The 14,740-nt window shown below is 40.0% G+C and overlaps 1 protein-coding gene across 2 annotated transcripts; it reads right to left on the bottom strand.

Annotated features, from left to right (window-relative positions):
• Nucleotides 1-2,058: 2,058 nt before the first annotated feature.
• tlx2 (T cell leukemia homeobox 2) lies at nt 2,059-13,487 on the bottom strand. Of its 2 annotated transcripts, XM_005726549.2 has the most exons (5): nt 12,504-13,487; nt 6,202-6,414; nt 5,380-5,617; nt 2,930-3,110; nt 2,059-2,441 (listed from the first exon to the last, which is right to left on the bottom strand). In XM_005726549.2, the coding sequence occupies exons 1-5, from the start codon at nt 13,018-13,020 to the stop codon at nt 2,430-2,432; spliced, it is 1,161 nt and encodes a 386-aa protein (XP_005726606.1). In that variant the 5' UTR covers nt 13,021-13,487; the 3' UTR covers nt 2,059-2,429. The 2 variants fall into 2 exon arrangements, with proteins under 2 accessions (XP_005726606.1, XP_005726607.1); XM_005726550.2 differs by lacking the exons at nt 2,059-2,441; nt 6,202-6,414 and having other exon boundaries at nt 2,894-3,110.
• Nucleotides 13,488-14,740: the final 1,253 nt, after the last annotated feature.

Raw genomic sequence — 14,740 nt, forward strand, 5'->3', positions numbered from 1 at the left:
TATGTCGATAGATGGATAGATAGATGTATATATCGACACTAAGATATGCAGGGTGATAACAAGTAGGAAATATTTATTGCACAAGAGCAGATCTGACTTGATAATCATACTATAGAAGTCGAACTTTCAATGCTCGAAGAGCTAAACCCACCGAAGCGTCAACAACTGCCTGATAACGGCTTAAATGTTTACTGCATTTCTCAAGAATGGAAACAGCTGGTTGGAGGAGACAGCACAACGTGGTGAGTACTTTTTTCGTTTATGGTGCTCCTGTTCAAAACAAAATGCTTGATAGGAAGTCTGATATACCTTGAGCCTCTTTGTTCTTGTTCATCTTGTGTGGTGACATTTTATTGGATAAGGATAGGGCTCCTCAGTGGCAACAGAGAGGGGGGTGGGAGAAAAAAAATTCAGTGCCACGATAGGAGAGGAGGGAAAAAAATCTTTAAGCACCTGTAGCAAAACACAATGAGCAGTTTTGAAAACGGTAAAAGGAAGGAATTTTTCTAAAATGGGCCAAGTCACGTCTTCAAGGCATTCGAGATAGAGAGATGAAAGCAGCAGGGAGCGGAGGAAGTGGGGGTTGAGGAGGATTCACCTGGAGAGCTGGCTGATATTGACACGATCTCAACCAGGCAAGACGCTCTGGAAACTGACTAAACATTGGCACTATGCCTCTGAGAAAACAGAGGGTTGTTGAGGGTGGCTGCAGCTGCAGACAGCTGTTTCGAACCACATCATCAAGCTGCTCTGAGAGAGAGGCAAGGCTCAAACAGGCAAATCTCAAAAAAGAAGGAAAGGGACAGGCCTTCTGATAGGTATTTTTCAGTGGCAGGTACAGCCAAGATTAACAGGAGGTTGATGTTATGCTTTACAGTCCAAAGGAACTGAGTAGCTCACTGTTAAGGAAAGAAGATAACACAACAAGGCCCATTTCCTGTGACGTTCTTTGTGTTGAAGGCTCATTTACAAGCAGGGAACCTGAATGATGTGTTTACTGTGCCTAGGTCTGCCTAGGTCGTTTTTGTTTTGACTTGGGCGATAAGCACGATAGGCTGGATGTGTTGATAACAAATGTTTACGACTGTCTGGTGCGCAGGTGGCCACGATTCACCCAGACAACAATGGAGGCAAACACCAAAAATGGCTACTCTCCAATAGAGGATGTTTTGTTTTTCGTTTTCTAAATAATAGTGCTGTCTTTTGGCATTCCGCTTGTACATTTAGCGTAAGTTTAAGTTTAATCGCATTCTTTTTGGCCAAAAGAAGAAACTCTTTCGAAACGTAAAGATACATTAACCATAAAAAAGGCAACAGGTATTTGGGAGATTATTTAGGGTTGAGATTTGCATTCCTGCTGGATTACACTCGGTTATGAAATATGTTTTTTTTGTGCTGGGATGAAGGAAGGAATGACATTATTAAACAAGATATCTGGCCCCCGATAGTTTCAGCCGTTCCCTGCTATCCCTGCTGTTGAGACGCTATCTCAATCAGTGACCCACAGAAAAAGGCTAAACTTGTTAGCCTTTCATTTGTTGCTTGGTTTCCTGCACCAATCACTGGCCAACTGCTTCGTTAAGTCCTCGCAGTTCAGTGGAGTAAAACAAAAATACAAACAAAATCAGGCTGCCGCATTTCAGATGTTCATTTGGCACAGGCACAGCTCGTACTTTCTCATGTACTCTCATTCTAATTTGAGCTGGCATCGGTTTTCAAACCTTTTATTTATCCAGGGAGGCTTTTGCCGAGCACGCTTGCTGTTTTTTCGGCAACGCCCTGCTTCACGTTCACACATGGGAGCTGTAGTCATCAGTTTTTATGGATAAAAAAAGGTATTGCTCTGTCCTACTCATACAGTTTGATGGTATCTTACCTTTGGGTGGTTTGAAACTTTAATGTGTAATCATAGCCAATTCCCATGAGGCTAACTACATCCCTAAAATCATAAAGTATTATTGCACAGTTTTCATAATGGTGACAAACAACAACAGGAAGTGAGTGAGGGAACCCAACAAGACAATAAGAGGCAAGAAAAACGGAGAGGTTTGTCATCTTTTCAAAAAGTCACAATATTATTTAATATAAAACACCTTTAAATTCGACATAATGAGGAATCCGTGATCAGGGCTTTCACCAATCCACTACCATTTGAACACTGCAGTTGGGGAGGAGATCCACCTTAGCAGCCGCTGACTTCAATGGTACATCCGAGTGCACACAGAAAAGGGTTGAAACATGCATTTACTACATTGTTACAAAGTCAAAAGCGAAAACACGAGGTCTCTTTTTGCCATTATTGGCAAAGAGTCTCTCTGCCACCTTGTGAGGGATCCAGAGGCAAAAGAGGGTACAGTCTTGACAGTTGGGCATGTACAGAGGTGTCCATTTGTTTCCTGGCACTTAGGGATAAAGTGCCCTCTTCTCTTTTAGACCGACAGCTGAAGGGAGAGCGGAAACTTGGTGTAAGGCAGGAAATTACTCAACATGCTTTAGATATTTAAGATAACAGTTTTAGACTTGCTTAGTTTTGACAAACATCAATGTAAGTGCGGCTCCTGTGCTGTGAAGTCCGCAAACAGTGTTTTGCAGGTCTGGTCAGTAACCGATAGCTGTGTCTTTCTCTCTACACACTCTTCCCCACCATGTTGCTGGTAACGATCAATGAGTGAATAAGCACATTGTCCATTATTTGATTAGATTTTTTTTCCAAAGTAAGCATCCTGCATCTATGATATCCCAAAATGGTTCTGAGTTTTTGAATGTCAGTCTTGGAAGAAATTCCTCTCTTGTGTCCATTCACACTCACGACACTTTGATCAAGACATTCTGTTTTCTCCCCTTCCCTCCCTTTCTCTTCTAAACACACACACACACACACACTCACACACGCTCACACTACAGATGCTACAGAGGTGACGGAGGTCACCTTATTGTCTTCTGCCCAGGGCTGCAGGTTCTGCAGGGCGTAGAGGGAGGAGTTGTGCAGGCAGAGTGGGTCCGGCTGCAGTGGCTGGCTCAACGTCTTCTGGAAAGCTTCCTGCTGAAGTTGCAGCATCAGCCGGTTGGCCTGCTGCCTCTCAGCCTCCCTCTCCTCTGCAGTCTGTCTCCTGGGTGAAAGGAGGAGACAAAGGAGAGCAAAGGAGGATTTAAGACCAATATAATGTTTCTTTTTATGGCGATTGTACACAGTATCGACTTGTACCACGTGCCAGAGCGTTTTAGCAGTGTGCTATGCTTTAATAAAGAAACAGTGGGATTCTCTCCCTCCTTCTTTCTTTACTTTTTAAACAGACACCATATGCAGAATAGATCTGCAATTCTGTATTAGGTGCTTCTGTTAAAATTTTCCTGGATAAGTTAGCATATCCAGGGCTCATTTATTGTCATTTCTAATTGACAAAACCAAGAAAAAGCTGGCAGTCTTTGGTACTGGTGGTGAAGAATTTCAATCATATGCTGCAATGCCTGAAAATAACAAGAAAAAAAAAATATATAGACATATATATATATATAGTAAAAAGCCACTGATCAAAGAAGTCAAAGGAATCAAGGGAAAAAAAAAAGCTTTTAGCGATCAGATGAGATTGCCAATTTCATAATAAATCATGTGGATTTGCAAATTGCCTGTTTTTTCTTCTGTCTTTGTACTACACCTGTGCCAGATACTCCTTCTGCTTTTGGCTACACGACAGCTGATCAAGATGAGTGACAGGTGTTGCTGAAGGAACGTGACTAATAGAGGGGGAAGACATACAAAGCACTTCCTGCCTCAAGGTGAAAAGTTGCATCTGTTTCTTTTCTTTTCAAAGAAACGACTCCGCACATCCTGTATATGCGCTGTGCTGATATCAACATTTGCTGCGTTGAAAAGTCATGCGTCTTCCTAAAAAAAACAGCCTGTTTTGTAGCGTTTATGTTGGAAAACCTCCAGAGTGAACTGGTGTTTTAGTACTCAACAAAAATTATACTTCAATTTCAATTTAAATAGTGAATGTAAATACTTTTGGCAATTTACTTGAATTACTTTACAAAGGCAAGCATATCTATAAACAGTGGAACATTTTACTCTATCAGTCTTGAAAATGTCTTATTACCATAACAGAATAATTCATGGTGATTTATTTACGGACATTTGGAAATGATATGTTAAACAACATGTAATAAATGTTCAATTCTCTTAAAAATATAAAGCAAAATACAAATGGCAGCTAGAAATCACCAGCATAAGCACACCTCTAAAAACACTCTTTCAAGCACGCCAACCTCCATCCATTAGCCACACATTATTGTTAACAGCATTATCATAATCTGATTCCCTGGCTGTTGATTTGATCATCCTCTTGTTACTCGCGTAGTCGTCACACAAAGACATCCCTCATGCTCATCCTATCAGGTGCACACTACAGGGAAATGGCATAAATCTCAGCAAAAGTAGGAAATCAGAAAAGCGAGTTAAGCCAATTCCCTTGTTACTCGTGACATGCCGTTCAGTCTGCTGTTTATTTTAAGCAAATTCATTTTTACTGCACTTTGTAGTGGAAACTGTGCATTAGCATTTTATGGCTTAAGGACATGATTGCTGCAGGTTTTTTCTTCTATAAATGCATTTTTTTAAAGAAAATGTAAATGAACATCCTTAAACCAAAATTCTATATTATACTTTAATTTACAACAAAGAAGGCAGTGATTTTTAACTGTTTTCTTTAACTTTTAAATAGAAAATCATTCGAAAAAGCTTTAAAGCCATTTACACATAAAAACCCTTAGGGTAATGACTTAAGGTAATTTAGCTGTGTGTAATATGCATTTGAAATATGTATCCTGCTCCTTTAACAAGGGGCAGGGCATCATAATTTGATTTCCTACTCATTTACTTTCAAATGGCTATAAACAACAGTTAGAATGAAGTGAATGAGTGTGTGTTTTTTTCATGGACTCGGCAGTCAATTCCTCCTGTGAGTGTTTCAGTATTGCTTTGGACAGCAGGTTTCTAAAAGGCCTTTCAGGAGGCTCAGGAGTAATTGTGCTTGGTCAAGTGAACTGGCCTCAACTGGCAGCTAAGCTAAGCAAAATAAGTGTTGTGTTGTACAACTCCTTCAATGCAATGTGGGCCATTTTACTTGTCTTCAAAGTAAGACACCAGTAAGCATTTTTGGACGCAAGTGTAAAACAGAGACACATTCTGTAATGTCAGTTTGTGGGACAAGAAGATTTGTAATTCTGCGCAAACATCCTGTCCTAATGAAGTCAAAAACCATCAAGGCCTGTTTGTTTTGCTTAAGTATATAGTGGGATGCAAAAAAAGAGCAAGACGTGACACGTAGAACGGAGAACTATGTTACTTTAGCATCCAATAACAACCTGCTGTAATCTTACCGCCATTTTGTCCGCCTGTTTTGAAACCAGGTCTTAACTTGTGCATCCGTCATCTTCAGCGCCTTGGCCAGGGTGGCACGCTCGGCCGATGCCAGGTACTTCTGTCGGTGAAAACGTTTCTCAAGCTCACAGATCTGCACCCGGCTGAAGGAGGTGCGAGGCTTTTTCCTCTTAGGTGGCGTCCGGTTCTGGTACGGGTGGCCGATTCGACGGGTCACAGAAAAGGGCGAGAGGGCAGCTGAAAGAGGGAGGAAAAAGAGGATTAATTTGTCTGATGAGTGTTTTAAATTTATAAAATTCTAGAGATTTAACATGAATGCTTGATTGGTTACTTATTTCCATTTCTAAGCTGGAGTGACCTGTTCTTCTGAATTATAAATGCATTTCCCCTGAGGATTTATTTCTATAGACTCATAAACCTACCTGGCTTTCCATTCCTTGGTAAGATAAAAATTATTGTTCATTTTCTGCTAACTGAAAAAAAAAGCTATGATGTTTGGGGAGTCTTAAGAGATGGCCTAGAATCTGCCAACTGAAGAAGATAACGTCACTGCCACATTTTCCATTTCTGAAGAGCACACTGAGATGTGCAAACAGAAAATCCAAGGAAAAAGTAATTGAGGCAGAAGTAGAAAAATGGTATGTGAGTTATCACTTCAAAATTTAAAGTGCTAGAGGATAAACACGTGAAAAATACTGACACATATTAAGATTTCAAATGCTGTTTTAAATCCAGTTTATACTTTCTGATGGCACACAATGGTGGCGCTTAACAATTAGCTACAGGTGAGGTTTTTTGGTGGGGGAGAGGGGGTGACTCACCTGGGCAAGCACCCTTTGGAAAAGGATAGTCTGCTAGAAGGCCATTGCCGTCTCGCAGGTGGGCAAGCTCGGGGTAATAACATTTGGCTAATGTCTCCACCGTGCTCCAGACAGGGACCCTGCCGATGTCTCCCTTGGGGAGAGGACAGAGGGATCCGGTGGCCCCCGGCCCCCCTGTGGCCTCTCCAGCTCGGCTCTCCTCTGCCTGCTCCCCTAAAGGAAAGGGAGACACAGTGAGGTCCCGCATCTGGAGCACAGCAGCAGCTGCCGCCGGGCGGGCACCGACGCATAGCAGCTAATCACATGAAGGGGCCTAAATGATGAACAGAGTCTACTTTAATGCCATTTGCTTCTAGTCTCTTAAGTTAGCATTTGGAGATCTTTAGCTAAGAAATGAGATATATGCCATTCAGAAAAAAAATAAGTGACATCTAGCAGCATTACACAGATAAATCAAGCCCTGGCTGACCAATCAAAAACCTACAGCCAAGGTCATCCTCTGACAATGTGATGAAGCTCCATAAGTACTATTCACAGACCTACATAATATAATTGTAAGCCTAACAAAACACAATTTCTGAAGGAAAGTAGATTTTGGTGGGTCTTTTTTCATCACAATAATTGCATTTAAAAAATATTTGATATTTGCAAAATGTCTTGGAGCACAAACATGAAGCGTGTGTCATTACAACTCAAGCAATAACCTCAATTTGCAATTGTGTAACTTCTTGCACAGTGACATCATTTTTTGCAGAATAGGCTGTCATAAACTTTACACGCATTACTATTTAGAATATAGACACTTTATAATAAATGCTATTTCAAAGTATTGTTGTATTGTCTTACTTTGTCTCTTGTCGCTTAGTCACTGTTCCTTCTCAAAAATATAAACTGCAGTTTTGCACTGTAAGGGTGTACATTGTGTTTTTCTTCACTCTCTGCCTCAGTGCCTCGTGGTTCTTTTTCAACTGCCGGGTATTAATAACAACTTATCTTCTTGCATCATAAAATATCTATGAATCCTGTCTATTTTGTCAGCCATGGGTAAACAGAAGATCGATAAATGTAATGAGATCGTTGGCCATAGATCCACTCCCAAGCCACATTCTCATTCTGAATGGAAATCAGCAGAAGAAAAGAGAAAAAAAATACTTTCTGTCTTCTCTCCTTCTCTCTCTATCTCTATGTCATCCGTCCCCAGCAAGCTGTTTTGCCTGCTGTCTTACAGGGTGTTTATTTGTTTTTGTTTTGTCAGAAAAGCTCACCAGGAGCCAAAATGAATATGAAAACATCTGCATAGGTGTCCCCTCAGGGTTACGTGCTGCTCCTGCTGCTGCTCCTCCTGCTGCTGCTGTTCTCAGAGTTTTCAGCGACTTGAAAATTCATTTGCTATACAGACGATGACAATTTGGATGTAAAATAGAACATGAAGTTATTACGCACTTGGCAGTCATTTCAAGGGAGCCGCCAACGTCCCCTGATGGTGCTGAACATGAGTGGCAAATTGAAGCGTACACAAACAAATGATTTGTAAAGTAAAGATGAATAGCTACTATGCACTGTTACGGTAGGTCACATAAAGTTAACATCACGTAAGTGCAAATTAGTAGCACAGATTTAGTGTCTGAAGTGAAAATGTGCTACAGTTATTGGCTTTCGCATGGATTTATAGTGACCATGACCTCTTCGTTCTCTCTCATTATTATTTTTAATCTTCTATGTTAATATTCTTATAACAATTTCACGTTATGTGCTGCTCTGATGCTCAATAATAATAAAAAATGGTAATTGTACCCCTCCAATATTCCTTTTGGGACTTAGACCGGCATCTGTAGTATTTAATCACGTGTTTCTAATGACAAAATCCCCAAGATATTTCTATAACACTACTATAGGTGCTCACAATGGACTGGAGCACCTCCACAGTCCTTAATACTGAATTATATGGCCCTTATTGGACTTCATAGTGTGTTTCTAAATCTCCTGTAAAGCCACATTCTTACAGTAACTTTAAAGTGGAGTCTTAAATGTACAGCACATATGTTAAGCAACATATCATTTTTGCTTTTTGTGTCATTGCCCAAATCTATTTGGAGCTTTATGGGTCCCACAGAGAAAGCAAGCGTGCCTGTTGTTGCTCCCAGCGGCAGGTCTGGCTAACTAATACAGCATTAGATGGCTATTTCAGGCCATCTGTGGGCTAAGTAATGGGCCAGGCACATACAAGCACGTTCAGAGGCAACCTAACATGCAGCAGCAGCCTTTAGACCTGACAAGTACAGCAAGGCTTTGCTTTACAGTGTGCAAAATCCTGATAAATATATGATCCAGTGGTGTGATACCCCACCAGACATGTTTAATGCTTTTTTTTTCTTTGGTTTTACTCCATATGCCTTCAGGTTTATCCATTACTATAATTATCGAGACTGTGAACTGCAGTATAGAATCAAAATGAATTATGCAATGTGCTGGATTTTAAGCCAAACCAATTAAGAATGCCCTTGCTCAATTGCATCAGTGAGTCGGTTAGTTTAAAGACAGTCAGTGTACACTAGCTGGATGTAACTGGATTATAAGTAATATGTTACAAATAATAGTACCAAAAATTAAAGCCATATGGAATAACAAATATACTAGTCAAAATTTTATAAATCTGAAATATATCAGAAATACTGATGGCAGTAATTTGTATCTGGAGAAGAATACCACTCCTGTACAGATTCCAAATGTAAGGGTATAATAAGTCCCACGAGCTTAGAGCTTCCACAATTAGGAAATGGGTTATTAAATAAAGCTGTAAAACATAATTATTTTTCTAATAATTAATTGTTTTCCTATAGCTCGGAAAACAGTTAAGCAGTCTGTATGTGGCCATTATCCCCAACAAAAAAGCGATCATGTAAGTGTTCCCATGAAACAAAGAAAATGAAAAGAATCACCAGCAACCAAAAATAAATGCTGCAAAACACATTGCACATTTTGTTCCCCCTCTTCATCAAATGGAAAAGAAAATGGGTGCGAATGCTAAATCTGTTGCCTGGATAACACAATTTAGCATAAGCATATCAAAAAATAAAATGCTACCGTGGAGAATATGTTTGCCATAATAAAACCACTTATACTTAATAACACTTCCCGGTGACAGCGCCTCCCGTCCCCACGGCGGATATTACCTTTGTAGCAATCTAATAAATATATCCGTGAAGGATTCTAAAGGGGATATTGAAATATAACATGAACATATATTGCTATTTATTACACTATACGCAACAAAAAGCAGGGATACTGTCTTTTGTCACACGGAAAATCAGGCCAGCGTGGAAGCAAAAGGGCAGGAGCGGGTTCAGCTCTGAAATAAAATCATATTTTTTTCGGCACTGCTGCCATTTACACCCAGACACAGATATACAGGAGAGAAAAGGCGCTTTAATTATATTTCTTTTATTTCTGTTAGGTGGTCTACAGTGAAAGACGCTGTATTATTGCTCTGTTTATTGTCAAAATGTCCAAACAATTCAAAGAACATATTATTATGTACTTTGATCCTTCATCAAAGATTACAAATTTCTGTTAGATTATTATTATTAGTAGTAGTAGTAGTAGTAATCACTAGTGGTAAAAGGCTTAGTTTCTTAAAATTAGTACATATTTTACTTGACATTTTGTGCTGTAAAGCCCAATTTTCATTTCACTATCCATTATATTTTTCTTCAGTTACTAACTAGTCTTGATTTTCATTACATATTATTGTGCTATGTTTTATGTTATTAATGTATTATTTTTTAATTCGTTTCTGACGTAAAAAAAATAATAATGTGAAAAAAATAACATTACAAATAAATCTTGAACCCTATATAGACGGGTTTGTTTATTTTTTTGAGCAGAGTACATTGAAAAATAATGGTGGCTACTGTTAGCCTCCGACTACTACTGATGCTGTTGCTGCTATAGTTGTGCGTGTGTACTTTTACGCACGGTGCGGCTTTATGTATGATTTTATTCTTCTCTGGTTGATTTTTGCCTACATGTTCAGGAACAGCAGATGGAAAATAGCAGCTAGCTAACCCTGGTGAACTTATTTTAATTCTTCACTCGTCCTTCAGAAATAAATAAAAATAAAATAACACATAAATTAGTTGCAATAAAATAGCCTGACGCACAACATTTTAGGCCTGTAAGCGCTGAGTGAATACACAGAGGAGTGGGTGACCACCAAGGATACATCAGTAGGCTACATGAAGTGTATCTTTACAGATGTATAAATGATGCCCCTATAACCCGTAAATCTTTTGCGACAGTCCAATTCAGCTTACTGTGATTAATAACACGAGTTTGTGCCATGTGGGAGGCATCCCGGCGTGAAAAATGAGAATCTATTGTCGAAGTTAACAGGTTTCGTTTACATCTCTGCAAGAAAAAAAAAGAAAGAAATCCTGCCATGAATGCCAGAGCTGGAAGCATTTGGCAACATGTTTAGCTGTTTAAATCTGCACGGGACCGTTTTTCTCCTCCGGTTTCAACTTGGAAGGCGAAAAGGAAAAACAAGAAACAAGGAGAAACATTTAAAACGGTGCTCTACCCATCAGGATAGATGATAGTCCATTTGATTTACGGCCTTTTATAGGAAACAGAGCAGGCTAAATCTGGAGTGTTTGTGTGTGTATATCTGAATGTGTGTGTGTGTCTGCGCGCGCGCGTGTGTGTGTGTATGTGTGGATAGTGCTACTGTAGCTGCTGCTGTAGCTGTTCCTGCTGCTGGTGATCTTTGGCTGATCAATACAGAGGAAAGATATAAGCTGCGAAATAATTACAGCGACACAAAGCTGAGAGAAATTAAACGAGGGGCCCTCGGTGACTATGAGTAAAATTGATAAGCCTATTTACACTGTATCTTTTTGCAGATGACATATCGTCCCCCGGTATTTAATAATTAATCAGGTAGAAAGAACTGAAGAGTGAATATTTAATGCATGGAGAGGAGGGGGCGTGCGCGCGCAAATCCATGATGTTCTTCCTTTATAGCAATGAGGTCATGAGAAAAATATAAGCTGAACCACCCCTCCCCCACCCAAAAAAAGAAAGCAGAGAACGCAGAAATCGTTTTTATGAAATACGTTTACCTATCTCAGCATATTCCATTAAAATTTTATTGGCAATCGTTTTTTTTTTTACCATTTTCTCACTGAGAATTATCTTTCGTATGTTTTTCATATAATTTATTATAAACAATATATAGTCGTTATACTAGAAAAGAACTTATCTTCAATTGCATTACATTTCATTATTTAAATAAGCATACATATAATATTTAATTAAGTAAAGCAAATATCTCATTTTGGATTGAGAAGGAAACAAATAAAAAAACGATGTCAGCCTTTAAGTAGCATGTGATTCTGATAGTGTTGAAGGGCGTGTGGGGTTTTGGGAACAAAAATGGCTGCATGTGTTTGCAGACACCTGAATAAAAAACATAGGCAGGAATTATGTAACTCATCGTGGGTATTAAAAGCCCAAATGGCACAAAAATCGACTTCGGTGAACTTCATTTTTAAGGAAAAAAATAAAAGCAGCTGGTTCTGAAAGAAGTAAAATTGGAAATAAAAACTACAAATTTAAAAAAAAAAACCCACTGAGGTCTACATATAGTCTGCCAGAGTAAGTCTGCAAGCAATATTGTAGCTGTTGTCCAATTATAGCCTAATTTACTCAGCTCAAATAATAATAATAATAATAATAATAATAATAATAATAATAATAATAATAATAATAATAAAATACATTCTTGTTTAGAATTTAACATGTCATATATTGTTACTACGGTGACTCATCTTCTTGCTTTCTCAATTGGCTCTCCGGGAGAGGGGGGAAAAAATCATTCATCCTCATGAAAAAACGGGGGACGTCGTTATCCGTCATCCGCTGTAAATGGAGAGTGATGGTCCAATACTGATTCATCAGCATGTCCGAGTCAATTTCTCCACTCGTTTATCAGGCTGCCCTTCCAGCATAATAAAACTGACTGTGTGCGCATATATGATTCGTTATAGATTACAACCTAAAGATGAAATCATCAGCGCCACTTTGTTGAGCCATTATAGGCCCACTTCACGCTTCGTCGGTCGGGGGTTGTTTTCAACACAAGTGTTAGTAAATTCATAATTTCCTCTTTAGTGGCTGTGAGGAAAATATTCACTTTTTTGGTGGTCAATAACGAGGTCTTGCTTTCTGACCTACTATGTCTGTGTTCATGAAAAACATTAAACTACAAGTGTTGTGGGACCAGGATAAGGTTTATTCTTTACCTGTTAATCTGTCCTTGGCGAATCTTCTGCTGCTTTCCATCCACGGAAATGTGAAGTTTGCTGCATTCCCCATTCCCATCCCCGGCATCGAGGGGATGCCGGGTCCGATGCCCGGTGGATGCGTCGATGGGGGTGGATGAGGAGCAGCAGCGGCGGGTGGCGGTGGCGGAGGCGGCATGGGCCTGTGCGCCGGCACCCGAATTACCCCACCTGCACCTCCAGAGTTCACGTTAACGTTCATGTTCATGTTCATACTGACGTTCATGTTCATGTTGACATTATAGGAGCCGGCTAAACCCGCCGCTGCTGCCATGGAGCAGGCCGGGTTGTAGACGCTGTTGTACCCATTGCTGTAGACATTAGAGGCCAGCGCGTAATCCGGGTCACCGGTCCGGTTAGGGAGCATGCAGCCGCTGGACTGGTCCGAGCTGTTGAGGATCTGGTCGATGCCGAAGCTGATGGGTTCATGCTGCTGCTGGTGCGTCTGGTTCACCTCCTCGATCCCAGTGTGCTCCATAGTTTTTGTTCTTAATGTGCTTGTCAGTATATTTTATCAGCGCACGGATGTGTTTTTGACATATAGCAATTCACGCCTTTGGAAATGAAGTATTTGGATGTAGTCTGCAGTGGTGAGCTTTTTTTTTTTTTTTTTTTTTTTGCTTTCGAGCATCGACACGGGCCTGTTCTACTCCCAGGAAACCAATAAGGTGTCCAGCGCTATCCAAAATCTTCCCATTATTTTTTGTCCAACAGTGGGATCGGGTGTTCCCTAAATTAAATGCCTATCCGTCGGACTAAGAAATACCGTATCCATCTTTAATAGCGAGTTCTTTCCAAGTGAATTAGATACAAGGCAGCTTTACAACAAGAAAAACAGCCGATAAATGCCAAATGGCTATCCCGAGTAGCCTACTTACTGAGAAAAATCCGAGATTTTGGGGGGGGAGGCACCTCTCTGGAGAGACTTGATGCGCTTTGTTCGCCTACTCGGGCAAAGACGATCCATACGCTGGGGTCACGATAGGATAACCAAGCTCGTCGCATCAAAATGGAGCTGAAGACAAAACAAAACAACCCCGAAGAAGCGAAACGAAGCGCTGACCTCGCAGGCGTGTTTATTAATTGGAGGGGAGCGCGGAAGAGTGCTCTGTAGTGCTGAATGGTGAAGTGCGTTTCAGCAGGTGAGACTACCCTCTGCGTAAAAGCTGCCATTCGGTCCTCCAGCCAACCCTCCTTCCCTCCCTCTCTTCTCCCCTCCCTCCTCCACGGTAGGACAGTTGTTTTGCTCGGATGTCTTAAAGAAACCGCAGCTTTTTATTTTTTATTCAGCTCTTCTGGTTTCAAATGCAAGGTTTCGTGCATTTAGTGGAACTGAGGCCCGCGTCAAGTGGCTACTTTCACCTTAATGCTCCTCTACGTATCAGAGATTTGAGAACTATGCTAAGTCTTCAGGAATGATAATATTTTTTCAGTTTTAAGAAAGTAAATTATTTAACAAAAATCAAAATTGAACAACAGTGGGGGACAAAATCACAGGACAAAAAAAATGAACATTGCTGTCTGTGAACATAAACTAAAGATTTATGTAAATATTTCCCACAATAACATTATGAGCTTTGGTGAGTTTATGACAGCAAATGGTCTGATAATCATTATCTTTATGTTATGACCAAGGTTTTCAAATCAGTGCTCTCTGTTAGGATTTTATTCTTTCCCCAAGGAAACCTGCTGCTGGACATGATTTGGAACAGAACTTAATAGCAAGGGGACGCTTTAAGGAAAACAACAGTTTACTCTTCAATTAATCCTACTTTATGTGTAATCCACGAAGCCACTTAAACTGCATACACAGTGACACATATTCCGCCAGAGTTTGTTGGTACCATCATTTATCCATTATTCACCAATATTCTAACCAGTAGAAACGGACAGAAGATCAAAAGAAGTGACAGCGAGCTGTGTGGTATCTCCGCTGATTTGATGGCAGCTGATAGCAGTACAATTTATTCTAAATGAAACAACAAACTGTGAGCAAGTGTAAAGGTGCTTGTTGCGCGTTTGCGCACAATGAAGTCATAAATCTCAGATTTTGATGTGATCTGTAGGCGCTGATAGTCTCATTCCAATACACACGATCACAAAACTAGATAGATAGATAGATAGATAGATAGATAGATAGATAGATAGATAGATAGATAGATAGATAGATAGATAGATAGATAGATAGATAGATAGAT

Source organism: Pundamilia nyererei, unplaced genomic scaffold (genome assembly GCF_000239375.1).
Source record: "Pundamilia nyererei isolate P.nyererei 1_Seehausen unplaced genomic scaffold, PunNye1.0 scaffold00020, whole genome shotgun sequence".
In the NCBI taxonomy this organism is placed as follows: Eukaryota; Metazoa; Chordata; class Actinopteri; order Cichliformes; family Cichlidae; genus Pundamilia; species Pundamilia nyererei.